Below are 18,239 nucleotides of genomic sequence, written 5' to 3' on the forward strand. Positions count from 1 at the left end.
TGTTGGTGCTCATAATTGATCCTAGGTTGAATTGAAGAGCAGCCAGGGTTCTTAATCACTGAGCAGTATCATCTGTCTTCACATTAAAAAAAAAACTTACTTTGAAGCAGAACTGTGCACAGTTTCTGTGCATGACAGCATATGGAGGTTACTCAGAGGACAACCTTAATGTCAGTCTTGGCTCTCCACTTTGTATGAGACATGATCCTTTGTTTTCTGCTGCTGTGCATGCCAGAATAGCTAGCCCATAAACTTCTGGAGTTTCTTCTGTATATATCTCTGTCCCATCATGCCCAGACCTACTCGTTATGGGAATCTGAACCATACGGTTTGTACAGAGTGCTTTAGCTACTGCAGAATCTCCCCAGTCCTCCTTTTTCTTTTATCTTCTTTTCCATAGAATCCTTTGCAATTTTGTTTCTAATCACTATTTCCTATGGAATTTGATAATGACAGATACATATGTATCTATATGTTCTAAATATCTGTGTCTGTTTCACACACACACACACACACACACACACACACACACACACACACACAGAGAGAGAGAGAGAGAGAGAGACAGAGACAGAGAGACAGAGAGACAGAGAGACAGAGAAGAGAGGGCATGGTGATGGGGAGAGAGACAGAGAGACAGAGAGGGGAGACAGAAAGACAGAGACAGAGGAAAAACTGAGAAGAGAGCAATCAGAGATTATTTTTAGTTATTCTTCTGATCTTTGAGTGAGCAAATGAGGAAAAATAATCGTTTTACTAAGAAATAATGAATGGAATTAATTTTGCCATTTCTTCGCTAAATGGTAAGTTATGGTAGAATTTTCTGAGCCACCTACATATATTATGGTAGAATTCCATAAACCATCTCCATATTTATGTCCTCAACATAGTAACTTTCATTGTAGCAGTTCTTGAAATGTTCTTTTTAAACATTTACTTATTTTAATAAATTTGTTATTAAAATATTCTTTTAATAAATCATATGTATGAATGTATGTATGTGTGCAAATATGTGTGTGTGTGTGTGATTTTTTTTCTTTTTGGAATACCCAAAACCAAGAGTAAAAATATTCAGCTCTCTAGATGTTATTTCATTTCCTCTGGGGAATACATGTTCTGCTGGGCTGTCTCAAGTTGTAAATAATACAGTGCCACAAAATGGAGTAAACATAAAGAAATAGGTTTATTTGGGATCACAGTTTGTTTTCCAAGTCTAAGGGGTACACCCCGTAGATTGACCTTGCTGTCAGTTTCCTAAGGTGGTACAATATTACATGGCAAGAAATGAAGAACATGTGTATTCTTCAATTTCTTTCCCTCTTACAAAACCTACAAAGCCTTGAGGACTCTATCCTGGTGGTCTTAGATAAGGTTAACATTAACTCCCTTCCAAAAGACCTTATCCCTAAGGATCATCTGTTAGTTAGGTTGTCACCCTATTTAAAAGGATTTATGTTTTTGAAATTTTCATGTGTGTGAGTGTGTGTGTGTGTGTGTGTGTGTGTGTGTGTGTGTGTTTCAAAATCATTTGGAGGTTATTGGTCCTTGATACTGTAGATACATCCTCTCTTGTCAGCAATCCATCAGAAAGTCTAGTCTTATCTTTCATGTAGGCTGATTATCTTTATTTCTTGCAACTCCCGGCCTTTTGGATGGCATAGCCTCCAAGTAATAGGTCTTACTGTTCCTTCTATAACAATGGAAAATTTTCCCAGTCTCTGTCTCCAAAGCATGAAAATTAGTAGTTCTACTTGTTTCTGTTCTAAAATGCATTGCCATCATATCTATTCAACAAGAGGTGAACCTTGTTTAGAGCTCTGTGATGTTTGGTCTGTAAGCAGAAGGGCTCTCATAAAATGTAGACTTGTTTTGCAATCTTGTAGAAAGCCTTAGGTTCTAGAATAATTTCTCTGTACCTCTGAAGCTATCTGCTCTTACAACAATTGTTAGAATGAAATTAAGTAAAACAAATAATTTATTTTAGTTCCAGCAAATTTTGATATCTATTGGAATAAATTAATAATAAGAAATGATCAAGTTACACAAAATGACATCTTGACATTGCAGTAATCTTTGACATTATTGTTAACTTTATTTCATTCTCTGGGAAAACTTTAATTAGATAAGTTTCTTCTTTATTTTTTTTAAGACATAGCTAGACTATGTGCAGCTTTTTTAAAAATTAGGTATTTTCTTCATTTACATTTCAAATACTATCCCAAAAGTCCCCCATGCCTATCCCCCCACTCTCCTCCCCCCCAACTCCCACTTCTTGGCCCTGGCATTCCCCTGTACTTAGGCATATAAAGTTTGCAAGACCAATGGGCCTCTCTTTCCACTGATGGACGACTAGGCCATCTTCTGATACATATGCAGCTAGAGACTCGAGCTCCAGGGCGTACTGGTTAGTTCATATTGTTGTTCCACCTATAGGGTGGCAGATCCCTTTAGCTCCTTGGGTACTTTCTCTAGCTCCTCCATTGGGGGCCTGTGATCCATCCAATAGCTGACTGTGAGCATCCACTTCTGTGTTTGCTAGGCCCTGGCAGTTTCTTCTTTATATACTTCTAAAAGATTTGAACTTTATTGTGTTAGATGAAATAAGACTACTATAATGATAATCTGAACTATTTATCCATTCATCTCAAAAGTTTTCTCTTGAACTGTACTGTACATTGTCACTAAACCAGAGTCTTGGAGCTGTTACTGTTACTGGTGATTGGTGACAATGAGATGATTCCTGAGGTCGGCTGTGTTAGAAACTACCAAGTGTGCACATTGGCTGATGATTCAGTCATATACACTGTAAGAACTATGAGGCCCAAACACATGTGATTTTTTTATTATGGTTTGAATCTAGAATGTCTCTTTTGACTCATGATTTGAACTCTAGGTTCCCAGTGTATGGCACCACTTTTTCTAGGTTATGCATGCAACCTTTAGTGAGAGCCTGGTTGGAATATATAGGATTGAACCTTTGGAGGTTTCCTACACAGTGGACTGCTACCACGGCCATGTTTTCCCCATCACCATAAACTCAAGGTCTTTGAGCTGTGAGCCAAAATAAATATATCTTTATAGAGAGATTTAACTGTTATCAAAGACATATCTATCGAGTTCTTCAATTATTTTATTGATTTTTGCATGTTTTAGTAATTCTTTCTATTTTCCCAAAAATCTTGTATATCTTTGTGAAATGTATACCTAGATATCCTTCAATATGTTTTTCTTTTATTAGATATTTTCTTTATTTAATATTCAAAGTTTATTACCTTTCCTCATTTCCCTTCCCTTCCCCATCCCGTTCCCCCTCCCCCTGCTCAGTAACCCACCCATTCCTGCTTCCTTGTCCTGACATTTCCCTACACTGGGGCATTGAGCCTTCACAAGGCCAAGAGCCTCTCCTCTCATTGATATCCCACAAGGCCATACTCTGCTACATATGCAGCTGAAACCTTGAGTCCCTCCTTGTGTACTCTTTGGTTGGTGGTTTAGTCTCTAGGAGCTCTCGGGGTACAGGTTGGTTCATATTGTTGTTCCTCCTATGGGGCTACAAACCTCTTCAGCTCCTTGAATTAATTATTTTCTGCTAAATTTTCATTAATTGTGATGTAGAAATATTACGGATTTTTGTATACTAATCCCATATCCAACAACATTACTGTAAATTATTATTTCCTAAAACATTTCTGTAGGTTTGTTCATAATTTTTCTGTAGACAAATGCATCACTTGAAACTGTTTTATGCTTCCTTATCAGATTTCTCTTCTCTCTTCTTTCTCTTTGTCTCTCATATACTAATTCTTACTTCTTTACTTTTATTTTCTGATTCTGTTGTCCCAGTTTGGGTTCCAGAAAATACTGGGCAGAAATAGAGACATTAACACAGATAGCTTACTTCTCTCTTGACACGAATGCTCATCATTTATACCCTTTTTTTGGTAGGTTTTCATAGGTAAGTTATGTTAAGAAAGGTAACTTCTCTTGGTGGTTTGCTAAGATCTTTTATGACAAAAAGCTTTTATCTGATATTCTTTATGTACTGAGTTAGCTACATCAACTTTCTTTCATTTCTTGGTGAATAACATTAGAAAAACAGATTTCCTGACACTTAGGAAATTTTAAATACCAAAGACCATTGACTTAATATAAAAAATTAAACATGACTAAAGTCTTACACTATTAAAAAGTGATAACTTTCATGAAACCAATGAATAAAAGCTAAGAGACAAGCTGCAGTCATGGAGAGGATCTGCATTGCTCATTGCCAGGTAACTGAAAAACAGCTGTTGTCTACTCATTGAAGAAGCAAGAAAATAGAAGATAAAAAGTTAATTCTTTATAATAATCAAGACCAGGTATATTAACCTACAATGATTACTTATATAAGAATGATAAAATTGAATATCTGAATGATCATAAATTTAGCACGAAATGAAGCTGTTCTTACAATCTAGGAGGAATACAAATTACCAGAATAAGCATTTTCAAGCAGTTAGCAAAGTTGAATATGATTGAATCCTATACTATAGCATTTTCTAGCCAAGATATATGCTTTGATAAAAGGAAAACAAATAAAACTCCTCAAAGTTCCTCCCCAGTGTGGTATGAAATCAGAGATGAGAATTTCATGGAAGCAGTGTATCTTTTGGCAAAATAAATAAATAAATAAATAATAAAATAAAATAAAAACACCATTGAAAACTAGAATGGATTATCCATGGAACAAATAAGCGGACAGTATAGAGATCAACAGGGGTATTTTTAAAAGCTCAAAAAGAATGAAACAAAAGCCAAACTGTTCATACTCAAAATTTTTATAAGACATTCATTAAAATGATGAATGTGTTTCTCTGTAGAGTAGGCAGAAGAATAAGATCAAGAGACAAACAGGATTTGTTTTTATTCTGTCAATTCATTGCTTCTAAATGAAAACCCTGAAGCAATCAGGAAAAAAAAAAGCTTTTGAAGAACAAGGGTGGTGAGCACAATATTGATTATGCAATATTGTCTATGTGATGAGTTTATAAAGTGACTGAAATTAAGAACAAAATTTAAAAAGTTACAGGCTTCTCAAAGACTAGACATTTCATGTAACAGACATTTTAGACACACAAGAAAAGGTATTAATAAGAATAGCCATATATAAGGAGTCTTACAGAAGGCTAATGATTGTATCTGACATCCTAAGTATCTACCATGGAGAAGTCCAGTCCTTCATAGAGCTTATTAGTGCATTATAGTTTAGTCTTAGCACAATGCCTGAGAAACAATTCCTTCTAAAGACAATATTAATTCTCTTAAGCTACAGGAACTCTAAAAAGAAACTAGCACCTTGGCCAGATTATGAATCATCTTTTCTGACAAGTGAGCTTAATACATATTCTAGTTTCCTATTGCAGTAGAGAATGGTTTCAGAGCTGTTAGAATCAGGAATTGGTACTTGACCTGTTCACACAAATATGAGGTCTTGAGATATACAGACTTGGGAACTATTCTTTCGAGCTTTTTATCCTGATTTATTGAAAAATTATTTGATAGATCACTTTTCTATAAATTTTAGTAGCTATAAATCTCATTTAGGATTGAACCAAATACTCTCAAGGTTATCAGAAAACTAGTACTAATAAACATTTAAACCACCCCAAGATATTTTATACTATTTGTAGCTATTGTGAAGGGAATGGTTTCCCTAATTTCTTTCTCAGTCTGTTTATCCTTTGTATAAAGGAAGGCTATTTATTTGAGTTAATTTTATATCCAGCCACTTTGCTGAAGTTGTTTATCAGCTGAAGTTCTCTAGTAGAATTTTTGGGGTTGCTTATGTATACTATGGTATCATCTGCAAAAAGTGATATCTTTATTTCTTTACCAATTTGTATCCCCTTGATCTCTTTTTGTTGTCTTACTGTTCTAGCTAACACTTCGAGTACTATATAGAATAGATATGGGGAGAGTGGGCATCCTTGTCCCTGATTTCAGTGGGATTGTTTCAAGTATGTCTCCATTTAATTTGATATTAGCTGTTGGGTTGAAGTAAATTTCTTTTATTATTTTTAGGTATGGGCCTTGAATTCCTGATCTCTCCAATACTTTTAACATGAAGGGGTGTTGTATTTTGTCAAATGCTTTTTCTGCATCTAAGGAGGTGATCATGTGATTTTTTTCCTGCGAGTTTGTTTATATAGTGGATTACATTAATGGATTTTTGTATATTAAACCAAACTTGCATTCCTGAGATGAAGCCTACTTGATCATGATGAATGATGATTTTTCTGTGTTCTTAGATTTGGTTTGCAAGAATTTTTTTAATTAGATATTTTCTTCATTTACATTTTCAATGCTATCCCAAAAGTCTCCCATCCCCCCCCCACTCCTCCCCCTCCCCCACTCCCACTTCTTGGCCTTGGCGTTCCCCTGAACTTAGGCATATAAAGTTTGCAAGACCAATGGGCCTCTCTTTCCACTGATGGCCAGCTAGACCATCTTCTGATACATATGCAGCTAGAGACACGAGCTCTGGGGGGTACTGGTTAGTTCATATTGTTGTTCCACCTATAGGGTTGCAGATCTCTTTAGCTCCTTGGGTATATTGAGTATTTTTGCGTCGATATTCATAAGCAAGATTGGTCTAAAGTTTTCTTTTTTTATTTGGCCCTTATGTGCTTTAGGTATCAGAGTAATTGTGGCTTCATGGACCGAGTTGGGTAATGTTCCTTCTGTTTTTATTTTATAGAATAGTTTGAGGAAAATCTGTATCAGGTCTTCTTTGAAGGTCTGGTAGAATTCTGCACTAAATACATTTGGCCCTGGCCTTTTTTTGGTTGGGAGGTTTTTAATGACTTCTTCTATTTTCTTGTGTGGTATGGGCCTGTGTAGTTAGTTTACTTGCTCTTGATTTACCTTTGTTATGTGGCATCTGTCTAGAAAACCATCCATTTCATTTAGATTTTCCAGTTTTGTTGAGTATAGGCTTTATAGTAAAGCTTAACAAGCAGAAGTGCTCAAGTGAGGATGCCTCAGTCCCACTTGGGAGAGATAAGAAAGCAGTCATAAGTGGGGAGGGAAAGAGGGTCCTGAGAGGTAAAGTGGATGGGGGAGTGGGAGGTAGGGGAGAGTGGGAGGGAGTGGGGGGAGGAGAACCTGATCTAGTATTGGGTGAGGGAAAAGGACTGAAGCCCTGAGAGCCAGCAGAAAGAATGGAAACAGGCAACCTCAGAAAATTGGAGGTTGGGGGACTGATTCACCAGGGACCTGGGAGGTGAGAGATTCCCAGGACTCAAAGGGAGGGACCTTATATGAAATGCCCTACTTTAAGGAAAGGGAACTTAGAGAGCCCACCTCCATCAGGAAGACGGGACATTAAGTGAGAGATGGGGTTGACATGCCACAGTCACACCTCTGACCCATAAATTGTTCTTGTCTGAAAGAACCACAGGGATGGAAATGGAGAGGGGAAAAGAAGGTCCAGCGACAGGCCCAAAGTGGGATCCAGCTCAAGGGGAGGTCCCAAGGCCTGACACTATTACTGAGGCTATGAAGCGCTCACAAAAAGAGATCTATCATGACTGCCCTCCAAAAGATTCAACAAGCGACTGAAAGAGTCAGATGCAGATACTTGCACCCAACCAATGGACAGAAGCAGCCGACCCTTGTTGAATTAGGGGAGGCTGAAAGAAGCTGAGGAGAAGGGCGATCCTGTAGAAGGACCAGCATTCTTAATTAATCTGGACCCCCAAGACATTTCAAACACTGGACCACCAAACAGAGAGCTGATATGACACCTCCCAACACACATACAGTAGAGGACTTCTGGGTCTGTGTTCTTTCAGAGATGATGCACCTAACCCTCAAGAGACTGGAGGCACTAGGAAGTTTAGAGATCAGGTGGGGTGAAGGTTGGGGTATCCACATGGAGACAGGGTGGTGTGGGATGTGGAGTAGTCCAAGCGTGGATTGGGGGGGGTGGGGTGGGGAATGAAATATCAAGTGTAAAAATGAATTAAATACCGGGCGGTGGTGGCGCACGCCTTTAATCCCAGCACTTGGGAGGCAGAGGCAGGCAGATTTCTGAGTTCGAGCCCAGGCTAGTCTACAGAGTGAGTTCCAGGACAGCAGGGCTACACAGAGAAACCCTGTCTCAAAAAACTAAAACCAAAAACCAAAAACCAAAAACAAAAAACCAACCAACCAAACAACAAACAAACAAACAAAAGAATTAAAAATAAAATAAAATTTAAAAAAAAGTGAAACCATCCCATGGGATCATCCAACATCTTTTCAGTTTACTTCCTTTTTTTTTCTTTTATTTACCAAATAGAAGTGGTTCACAATACAGTGGCAAACAATGTCCAAAATGTTAACCTTTGTGATTAAAACATAAGATTATATTTAAAATATTATTATGCTTATTATGAAATGCATATATATATAATAATAAGCAAATATTATCTTAAATGAAGGTAAAATAAAATTTTTACTTAAAATTGGTATTTACTTTTTTATATTAATGCATAGTCTAGGAAATAAAATTATAATTTTCCTGTTTTTTAGCTAACTCTATATTTAGATTAATTAATCCAAAGTAACAGAACAAATTTGGAGAACAAATCTCCAGTACCACAAGAAGCTAAGCAGATTAATTTATTATTAAAGGATGCTGATTTAGAATGTGAGTTGACTCCTAATGGGTAGAATGTTTTATATTTGGATTTTTCTAAACAATTTATTGTATAATATGTAGAAACCTAACAAAGAAAATGTTTTTTTTCAAATCTCATAGCCTTTTGTGATATAGTGTGAAAGTTAAGCTTTCAGAACTCTTACATAATGCTGTTTCCTTAAATATAACACTGTTACACTCCCTGGTCTTCAACTGCTGTCATTATAGCTGTTTCGGGGAATTAAATGAGATAATGCATTTCTTTAAAGTGCTTAGCACACAATTGGCTTTCCAAAAAAGTGGTAGCTATTGTTGTTGGTAATATTAATGTATTTGAATTTAGCATATGAGGATTCTAGTTGAGAAGCTCTCTGTTCCTATAGCCCATGCAACAGCTAGTCTATTGTTTACTTTTGCAAAAAAAAAAAAAAAAAAACAAACCTTCTATTAAAATCCAGCTGTCTTAAGGTCATGTTCACTTTTGCACCAAGGTAGCTGAGTTGAAGCATTGACAGAGAGTGGATAGCCTACAAAGCCTAGCCTGCCTATTTGGTACTTCAAGAAATTTGGTGATTCTTGTCTTAGACTAAAAGAAGTTTTTTTTTTTTTATCTTTTATTCATTCACATATTTTTTTACACTCTAGATTTTATTCCCCCTCCCCCATCCACCCTCTGACTATTCCACATCCCATACCTCTTCCCCACCCCCCTAAGAAGTTATTTGTTAAAAAAGTAGATTTAGCTAGAATAATTTAGCCATACTCAAAACAAATCATTATGACTCTCATATAACATGTTTTATTCAAAAAGACATGACAGAATAATTTGAAGTTAAGTCCAAACATATTCTGAGAAACTTAAACACCCACAGTCAATCTACTGGAACAGAGTTTGATTGCTTGTATTCTTCAATAATAAGTTGATGCTGTCTATAGACTATTTATGTAAATGAAATCCTATGTCTAGCTGATTTACTTTTTTTTTTATGATTTCAAAGAGTTGTTTACCGTGTCTATCTAGTTACTTGCCCACTTTATTGAAAAACAACTTATATGTAGAAAGGTGTATTTGTATAATGTGTCAACTTGCTGAATTGGTTATCAATATGAGCTTATAAAATTGTCACTACCATGTCCAAACCCTCTCAAATCATCCTGTTACTATCACCTTTGTTCTTCCCGGTGGTGTTAGATGCTGAATAACATTTCATACCCTATCTATGGTCTTAAAATTTCTACATGTTCAATGCATGTAGTTTGCAATGTGTGGGGAGCGGGTGTGGCGGCAGTCCTAAAGGCGCCAGAGACTGCAGCTAAGTCATATGACTTGCACCTGACTTCCTCATATAAGCCACAAACATCTTGAGTGCTGCGCAGGTGTACCAGGATACAGGTGAATCCAATTTGGTGGAGATTTGCCCCTGCTGCCCTGATTAGCTGAAGCTGCGTGCCTGGTGAGGTGGCGTGGCCTGCTGTGCGTGGATGGGAACTGAGAGTATAAAAGAGTGAGAGGCCCAGGGTTCGGGGGAGATATAAACAGGGGAGATATAAACAGGGGAGATATATGGAGAAAGAAGAAACAGGACTGAATAAACGTGTGCAGAAGGATCCTGTAGCAGCGTCGTTCTTCCTGGCTAGTTGAGCGCGCGTAACAGTTGGTGCCGAAACCCGGGACCTGGGACCCAGGACAAGGGAAAAGAAACATCTTCAGGCAAGAGCGAAGACCCCCTGCTACAGGGAGGATTCAGAACTGCATAACGGGGAAGAAGGGGTTAATAAAGGTTCCCGTGAAACAGACTGTTGAGAAGGATCCGGCGTGGATTCAGAACTCTTCAGCTGGGGAACGGTACTGATGAAGAGAAAGAAGAAAGATGAAGACTGAATAAACTGCTGTTAGAAGTACTGGTGGTCGCGTCGTTCTTGCTGGTCGAGAGCGGGCGCGACAATTGGTGGCCTGTAAGGGGAACCGACTCCTCCACCAGTTCAGAACTTTCAGCAGTCAGTGGTTGCCGGCAGGGTAAGTTCACGGTGAGTGAAACTTGCGACCCCAGGAGTTTGGGAAGGACCTCGGATAAAGTAGAGGTGAGCATAAAGTTGCCAAGAAGTAGGCACAAAGTAACCCAGGAGTTTAGGAAGGACCTGGATAAAATAGAGGCAAGCATAAAGTTGCCAGGAAGCAGGCACAAGGTAACGAAAGGTTCCCAGTTTGGGGACAAGTTAAGGGACTATGATAACCTCAGTGTAGTGATCAATAGATCCTCGCTGTGTAGTTATGCTTTTTTCTCCCATTGACCCTTTGTGGGTAGGTCTGATAGTTTTGGTCTTGTTTGTTCTGATATATGGACTCTGTTACTGTTTGAAACTGTGTGTAGAGGCAGTCAAGACAGGTCAGAAAATCCTTACAGAGCAACAAGAAAGTATGTCGGAAGAGGAAAAGGGCTTAAAAAGAAAAAGGAAAAAGAAAGAAGACACAGTGTTATCAGGTGGACAGAAAGGACAAAATAAAAGAGCCGAGGCGGAGGAGGAAGGCGAATTAGCTTCTGTGCCTCCTCCCTATGCCTCCTCAGCAGTGAAAACTTGACTCTCATATTGACTCCCCAGATGAACACACAGGTGATTGAGGTTATGGTCTCATTACCACGAGGTATTGTGTCCATCTCCCCTGGGGATCGACAGGATCAGGTGTTGACGTGGGCGAGAAGGTCTGTTTGTGTTTCCACAGGACCAGACGGAACCTCTTTGGGTGCCGGAGAGATTGGTGAGACGCTACAAGAATGAGGCTCCTGATCCAGTTGCCCCTGTGGATGTGGTGGATATTCCCACAAGCACAAAGGATGGAGCCGAGATGGGAGATCCTTTCGGTATTCCAGAAGTCGATACCAGCTCGACATGACATTCAAAATTTTCCACGCTTTTTGATCCCTGAATTCCCCTTAAAGAGATAGCCCCTCTGGCTATCTATCCCTTGCTTCAGGGAAGATGAGTGGGGATGAGAGCCCTGGGATGTATGCTTGTTATAGTGTGTGTGTGTTTTGTGTTTGGCACATGTGTTAGGTGCAGAGTGTGCGGCCTGCACTTTCGCCATGGTAGCGTAGGCTTTTGCTGCAGTGGAGGCGGGACAATCTCCTCAGATTCGGTTTGCCGCTCTAAAAGAAATTATGCTGCGTTATGCCATGGGGTGCGAGGCTAAGCACTGCACAGAGGATAGCTTGCTGTTGGCATCCTGTGGAAGGCACGTCTGATTGCATGAAGGTTCAGTGTCCTAGTTCCCTTCCCCTAGGAAAAACGACACGGGAGCTGGCCAAGACCTCTCTGGGTGATGAGCCTAAGGGATGGTTTTGTGTAGGGCCCCTATGCTTGCACACTGGGGATCAGACCTCTACCTTCACCCATGAGGCTTGCTTGCAGCAATTAAGATCTGGCCATAGGTTAATTAACATTCTGGCCTTTTGATGCACCTGCCGCAAGCAAAACACAATCTCCCCAGGTGTGGCTTGGCATGATAGAGAGGTAGTCAGTGATAAGACTCCCTGGGCATGTCACCAACCTAAGACAGGGATCAAACCAATGCTGTTTGTCACCCAAGGACGGGTAAGGGACATGGCTGCGGGGGGCTTTCTACAGACATTCTCTCTGCCAAAAAAGAAAAAAGGGGGAATTGTGGGGAGCGGGTGTGGCGGCAGTCCTAAAGGCGCCAGAGACTGCAGCTAAGTCATATGACTTGCACCTGACTTCCTCATATAAGCCACAAACATCTTGAGTGCTGCGCAGGTGTACCAGGATACAGGTGAATCCAATTTGGTGGAGATTTGCCCCTGCTGCCCTGATTAGCTGAAGCTGCGTGCCTGGTGAGGTGGCGTGGCCTGCTGTGCGTGGATGGGAACTGAGAGTATAAAAGAGTGAGAGGCCCAGGGTTCGGGGGAGATATAAACAGGGGAGATATAAACAGGGGAGATATATGGAGAAAGAAGAAACAGGACTGAATAAACGTGTGCAGAAGGATCCTGTAGCAGCGTCGTTCTTCCTGGCTAGTTGAGCGCGCGCAACAGCAATGGGCATATATATATAGCAGAATTACCTCCCTCAATACCAGGCTTATTTTTTTTAAAACCAAGTCTGTGTTAATGGTTTGGAAAGGGCAACAAGTTAGAGGCATATAATACATATTTCAGGTTTTGTCAGGTTTTGCTATATCATCTTAGATCTGTGGTTGCTATTTTAATATTACAAATAAAACCATCAAAATTGATAAGGATTAATCACCTGTTCCCAGACTCTACCAGCATTTAAGCAGCAATTAATGAACTTCACATTAATTTTTTTGATATTTTGTCGCAATTTCTTATAGTACAGTGAAAGACCATCTAATGTTCATAAGCACAAGCTAGAAAAGAGGTAGGCTTTGCATGAGAAGAAATTAGGTAATGTTCTTACATCAGTTCCCTGGGTTTCCAGCATACTTCATTTACTCTAAAGGATAATGGAGAGGTCACAAAAGTGACATTCCTGCAATCTCTCACATCGCAATAGACTCCTGCAGGAGAGACTATTACTCTCCAAGACAATGGTAAGACTCCATCATCTCTGTGCTCATCTCTGAGTTTACGTGCTGAAATGTTGGTTATCATTCCTTAAACCTCTGACGCAACCCTCTTGCGCAATCTGCAACCTCTCTTTTCACCTTCATGACACAGAGCCTACTAAGCATTGAGTGTCTCTCTATTTTAAACAATTTGCTTCCACTTTATCAAGTTCCATGTGCAGATTATACTTCCTGTACTTGACTTTGCCTCCATTGTTTCTCTCCCAAGTATATTGCATAATATTTCACTACACACTGCCCTTTATGAAAGAGGGAGCTCATGTTGCCATGCTCTCTGCAGTATAATAGATCGATAAGGAGAAGATGTCCCATTCGTCCTTCCTGGGAACTCCTTGATAGGATTCCATCAGGATAAACCAATTTATGATTCATTCTCTCCAATCTCCACTCATCTTAGCATCAACCACTCAGGTACCTTGACTTTGCCCAAACCTCACTGTCCTGACTAAGTATTTTTCAATATCCACTTGAGACTCAGAGACTCTCAGACTATCATGGTTCCTTGAACTCTTGTCACAACTCTGTTCTTATGGTTAAACCACCAATCTCCACACAAAACCATAGGTTTTGTATTTCATCACCAAAATCATGATGCAATTGGAAACCTTGACTTCTTATTTCTGAACACAATTGTTAACTTTCTAACTCTCTCACTTCAATCTAACATGTTCTGACCACAAAAAGGTCCTGAGTCCTTCACTTTCCTTACATTCTTCTCTATTTTCATCTATTTCCATAGGCTTTCATCTCACCTCTGTTGTCAGTCACCTATATTCCTCCATCCCCTTACCTTTCAGCCCTCTCACTCCAAATAAAGCCCTAAATCCGGGTCAGTTTGAATCCTGTCTTTCTCCATTCTTATGTTAGATCTAGGACAGTTGTTATCTTACATGTTCGTTATAATGTTAAGGTCATACACCGAAATTCTAATTAGATATTTAGCACTGCATTTGACATATCTTTAATTATTTTTATTATATTTGCCTTAATCTCCCCTATTTTTCTTAAGCTTTTCTTTTCATTGTGACATTTGCCTAGTTGTACATCCATTTCTCACGACCTGGTAAAAGCATAAATCAGTGAGGACCCCTTCCATCCACAACCTATCACTGTGTTAAAAACTTATCACAAAATTTCAGTCTATGTTTTGTTTATACTTTAATAAATATTTACACTCATTTTGATTGAGTATCTATATGTCTAGGTGTCTTTATATATGTGCAAATTTGTACAATGGCATGTGTGTGGATGCCAGAGTATAACTCATATTGATTATCTGTTTTTCAACATGTGGAATGATGATTGAACTTAGGTTATTAGGCTTGGCTGGAAGTACTGTCAGCAACAGCCATATTGTCAGCTCATTTCTACTTTAATGACAATTCTTGTTAGGTTCCCAGAAAATTTTAATGCATTTTGGTATTGGTTTGAATATAATTTTCTCATGAGGCTCTCCATTCATTCACTACTGTTGTTTATCATCATTTTGTTTTGTTTTGTTTTGTTTTGTTGTTTGCTGTTTGTAAGCACCACATAACCTGAAGCTGTTAGATCAGATCAATGCCATGTCACAGCTATTCCTAGACAGTGGAATTTGGGGATTAAATGGATTATTTTTACAGGAAACAGATTTCTACAAGGAGGGTAGGAGTTATAAATGACTCTTAGAAGTTTCTTGACATCCACAAAGATGTTTATAATCACTATATGAGTGGCATGTCCTTTTTCAGAAAAGTTTATGTGTGCATGAAGTAAATTTTTATTAACCCAGTCCATTTTTAATGTGTTATAAGAGTTCTAAGAGAACTAAACTACAAAGCTAATTGCTTTCTATGTAAAATACTTCTGTAATAAACATAATTGAAGTGTGATTTTTTTCTGGTTTTAAGTTTGTTTATTCATATATAGTACTTCTTAAAGTGTAGTATCACTATATATGTGTATCTTTTTACGAAATGAATGGGTTTCTATATGCCAATACATTTTCCCATAAGTATACAGCCACTGAATTATGATATTTGTTTTCAGAATGTTTAAAATAGTCTTTGAAAATGATTACAAATATTCAGTTCAGTGAGAAAAGTCATTGGGAAAGCACTTGTGCACAAGCCTAATAACACAGGTTAATTTGATGTTGTGGTGCATGTACAAATGTGTAATAACCAAATCAGAGCGATTCACATAGCATCATTCTAACATTTATCCTGGGCTTGGCATCTGTAGTCCAGGTGTGGAGCCGAGTAGTTTATCTCTGAGTTTCTGAACCTGTAGTCACTTACAGGAGAAAGCAAGCTAACACATCATGAAAAAGGGATGTGGGGGAGAAAATGAGAGGTGGGTAGAATAACAGACTGTTCTGGAGTAAGACCTAGGGAGAAAGGTTACCTTGGCAACGTGACCACTGCGGAGAAGGCTGCTGAGGCTCACAGGTACAGGAAATGAGTCAAACAACACAATAACCAGAGGAATCGCTTGAGAGGCAGATGTTGTCAACGTAGGAGGCAGTTGAGTAATTAATGCACTAGAGTTAATTTTCATGGTCATAAAAGGCCCTTGATGAGGCTCTCCCACATTGAGCACTGCTGCACAACCTCTCCAGTGAGGGACTTACCTCTGCAAGGTAGAATTCATCATACTGCCTTCTGAAGTTCTCTCCCTTGTAGTAATTGCTGGCAGCAACTATTACATCCACAGTCACCATGCTCAGGATAAACATGTGGAAAACCGATGACCGCATCATTTTCTGAGGAGGCAAAATGGATAGGTAAACTCTCCCCAAAGACCTCACCATTAACCTCAGTGTGCATGCTAATGTTTTGAGGGACTACAGGTTTGATATATGGCAGTGAAAAACAGGTGTTCCAAGACCACTGATCAATGTCTTTCCTGTTGAATTGTGGGATCAAAGGAATCCATTTCTTTAGGTGAGTTAAAGATGTTTAGAAAACTAGTTTCAGACACCTTCAGTTAAACATGGAAAATACCTTTAACTTAACTTGAATATACTTCATCTCGGATATTAGGTTGTTTTGACCCTGAGCTCTGAGTATATGAAAAAAAAAATAGTTTTCAAAATGACTATTTTGAAAACAGGCATGGGGTAAGAGTAAAAGTATTTTGGCAATGGTTATAAAGCTGGAAAGAGGGAGAAACAGATGATTTATTTTCTCTTATTGCATCCATAAATAATTGCTGAAAATAATCCTGTAGTGAATAAGAACTGTCAGCTGAGTGTATCATGTGTCTGGAGCTGTTCTAGAGTTATACACAGATTAACTAAATTAAATTCCATCCTAGTCCTAGGTTGTTGTTTTAATTTTATAGATAAGAAAACATACTTACTATAAGAAATTAAATAAATTTTCCCACTGTCACACTAGTATAGAGACTGTATTTAGGATTAGGAATTAAATCTGGTCCAAGGCCCTTGCCTATATTGAAGTGGAGTTAACGAAGCATTGAAAACAACTATTATGATAGCTTCCATGAGTTGAATGCTTATTATGTGCTAAGTGAGTTTATGCACATCTTACTCATGATGTGTCTGTTACACCACAGTTTTAAACACTAAGGTATGTGATTTGTGTTATACAGAGTTCAGAGAGCTTAGGTTATTTGTTCAAGACCACACAGAAAGAATGCATCAGAACCAAGCATTGCTACCAAGTCTGTTTGAAGTCTATTCTCTGAGTTTACTCAATTGTAAGGAAGAGATCACCCAAGTGGAGAAAACAGAAGGTAAAGGCTAGGGACCTGAGAGAGCCAACTGCTCAGGAGTGATGCCACCACATGGTCTCTCTCTCTCTCTCTCTCTCTCTCTCTCTCTCTCTCTCTCTCTCTCTGTGTGTGTGTGTGTGTGTGTGTGTGTGTGTGTGTGTTTTAAAGAAAAATTTATGATAGAATCATAGGTAGCAGAGAGTCAGTGAAGAAAGATAGAGGGAGAGAGATAATATAAATTTTAATGAAGCATGGAGATAGAAGCATGCCATTTGATTTAGACATGGAGATTAGATGCAGGGCATATAAGTAAGTGCATAAGGCAATATGGAGGCAGGTGAGGAGTGAGGTGTTAGAGAAAGCCCAGAGTACCAGAATAAAAGCTTAGTTCAGCTCTGTCCCACACCCAAAAGCAAAATAGAAGAGACTAAAAAGAAGATTGCCTTTCTGAGTGAGAGCATAGAAAGGCAATCACATATTCTCTCTTGAGGTTTCTTTTCTTTCCCATACTTATGGACGCATTGCATGCCACTGCCCTGTGATCCAACTGGCAAGCTCCTTAATACCGCAAACTAAAACTACCTATATAAAGCTCAGGCTGATACTGGGATAAAGTGTACCTGAACTGGAGTCCACAGCATCATCTTATCTTTTCTTTAACAGAATGAGGCAGAGCTAAGTTGTCTGAGGTTGAGACTCCACCATTTCCTGGTGTGGTACCCATGAACAAGACACTTAAGCCCCTCTGTATCTCAGGTTTTTCCTCAGTAAAGTGGTCATGATGTGTCTGCTCCAAAGGATATTATCACTTCTAAGTGAGTCAACATCTATGGAGATGTGTTAATATACTGCAGGTGTTGTTACAAAGGCCTCTACTCCAAACAAATACCATTTCATGAACCAGATATGTGTCTGTCAGAAATGAGAAGTTAATCATACAAGGTCAAAGAATTAATGATATTGAACATCTGACTGAAGACAGAACCAAGGGCGGTAAATCAAAGTGATAAAAACTTAATAACTCTGAGCCAAGGGAAAAGCAGATTTCCCATGAGGCTTCATGTCGTCTTAGGGCTTGACACATTTTTTTTTCATTCTCTTTGACTTTATTTCATTGGTAGTACAAAAATCAAATCCCAGAACTGTCAATCAACTTGTTTGTATGGCTGTCAATTTACTTGCAGGAACTACTGACCTTCATAACACAGATAAGTAAATCAGTTGTCAAGTTTCTATTCTCATTAGAATTTGCATTGT

The 18,239-nt window shown here is 38.8% G+C and overlaps 1 protein-coding gene across 7 annotated transcripts in view; it reads right to left on the reverse strand.

The window, feature by feature from the left end:
• Positions 1-18,239, reverse strand: part of Nalcn (sodium leak channel, non-selective) — a 351,653-nt gene that overhangs the window by 194,832 nt on the left and 138,582 nt on the right. For all 7 annotated transcript variants that reach the window (XM_011245094.3, XM_030247866.1, XM_017316063.2 and 4 more), the window contains exon 11: positions 15,877-16,008. In XM_011245094.3, coding sequence (XP_011243396.1) covers positions 15,877-16,008 — 132 coding nt within the window. The remainder of the gene's footprint in view (positions 1-15,876; positions 16,009-18,239) is intronic.

This window comes from Mus musculus, chromosome 14, assembly GCF_000001635.26.
Source record: "Mus musculus strain C57BL/6J chromosome 14, GRCm38.p6 C57BL/6J".
NCBI classification, from domain to species: domain Eukaryota; kingdom Metazoa; phylum Chordata; class Mammalia; order Rodentia; family Muridae; genus Mus; species Mus musculus.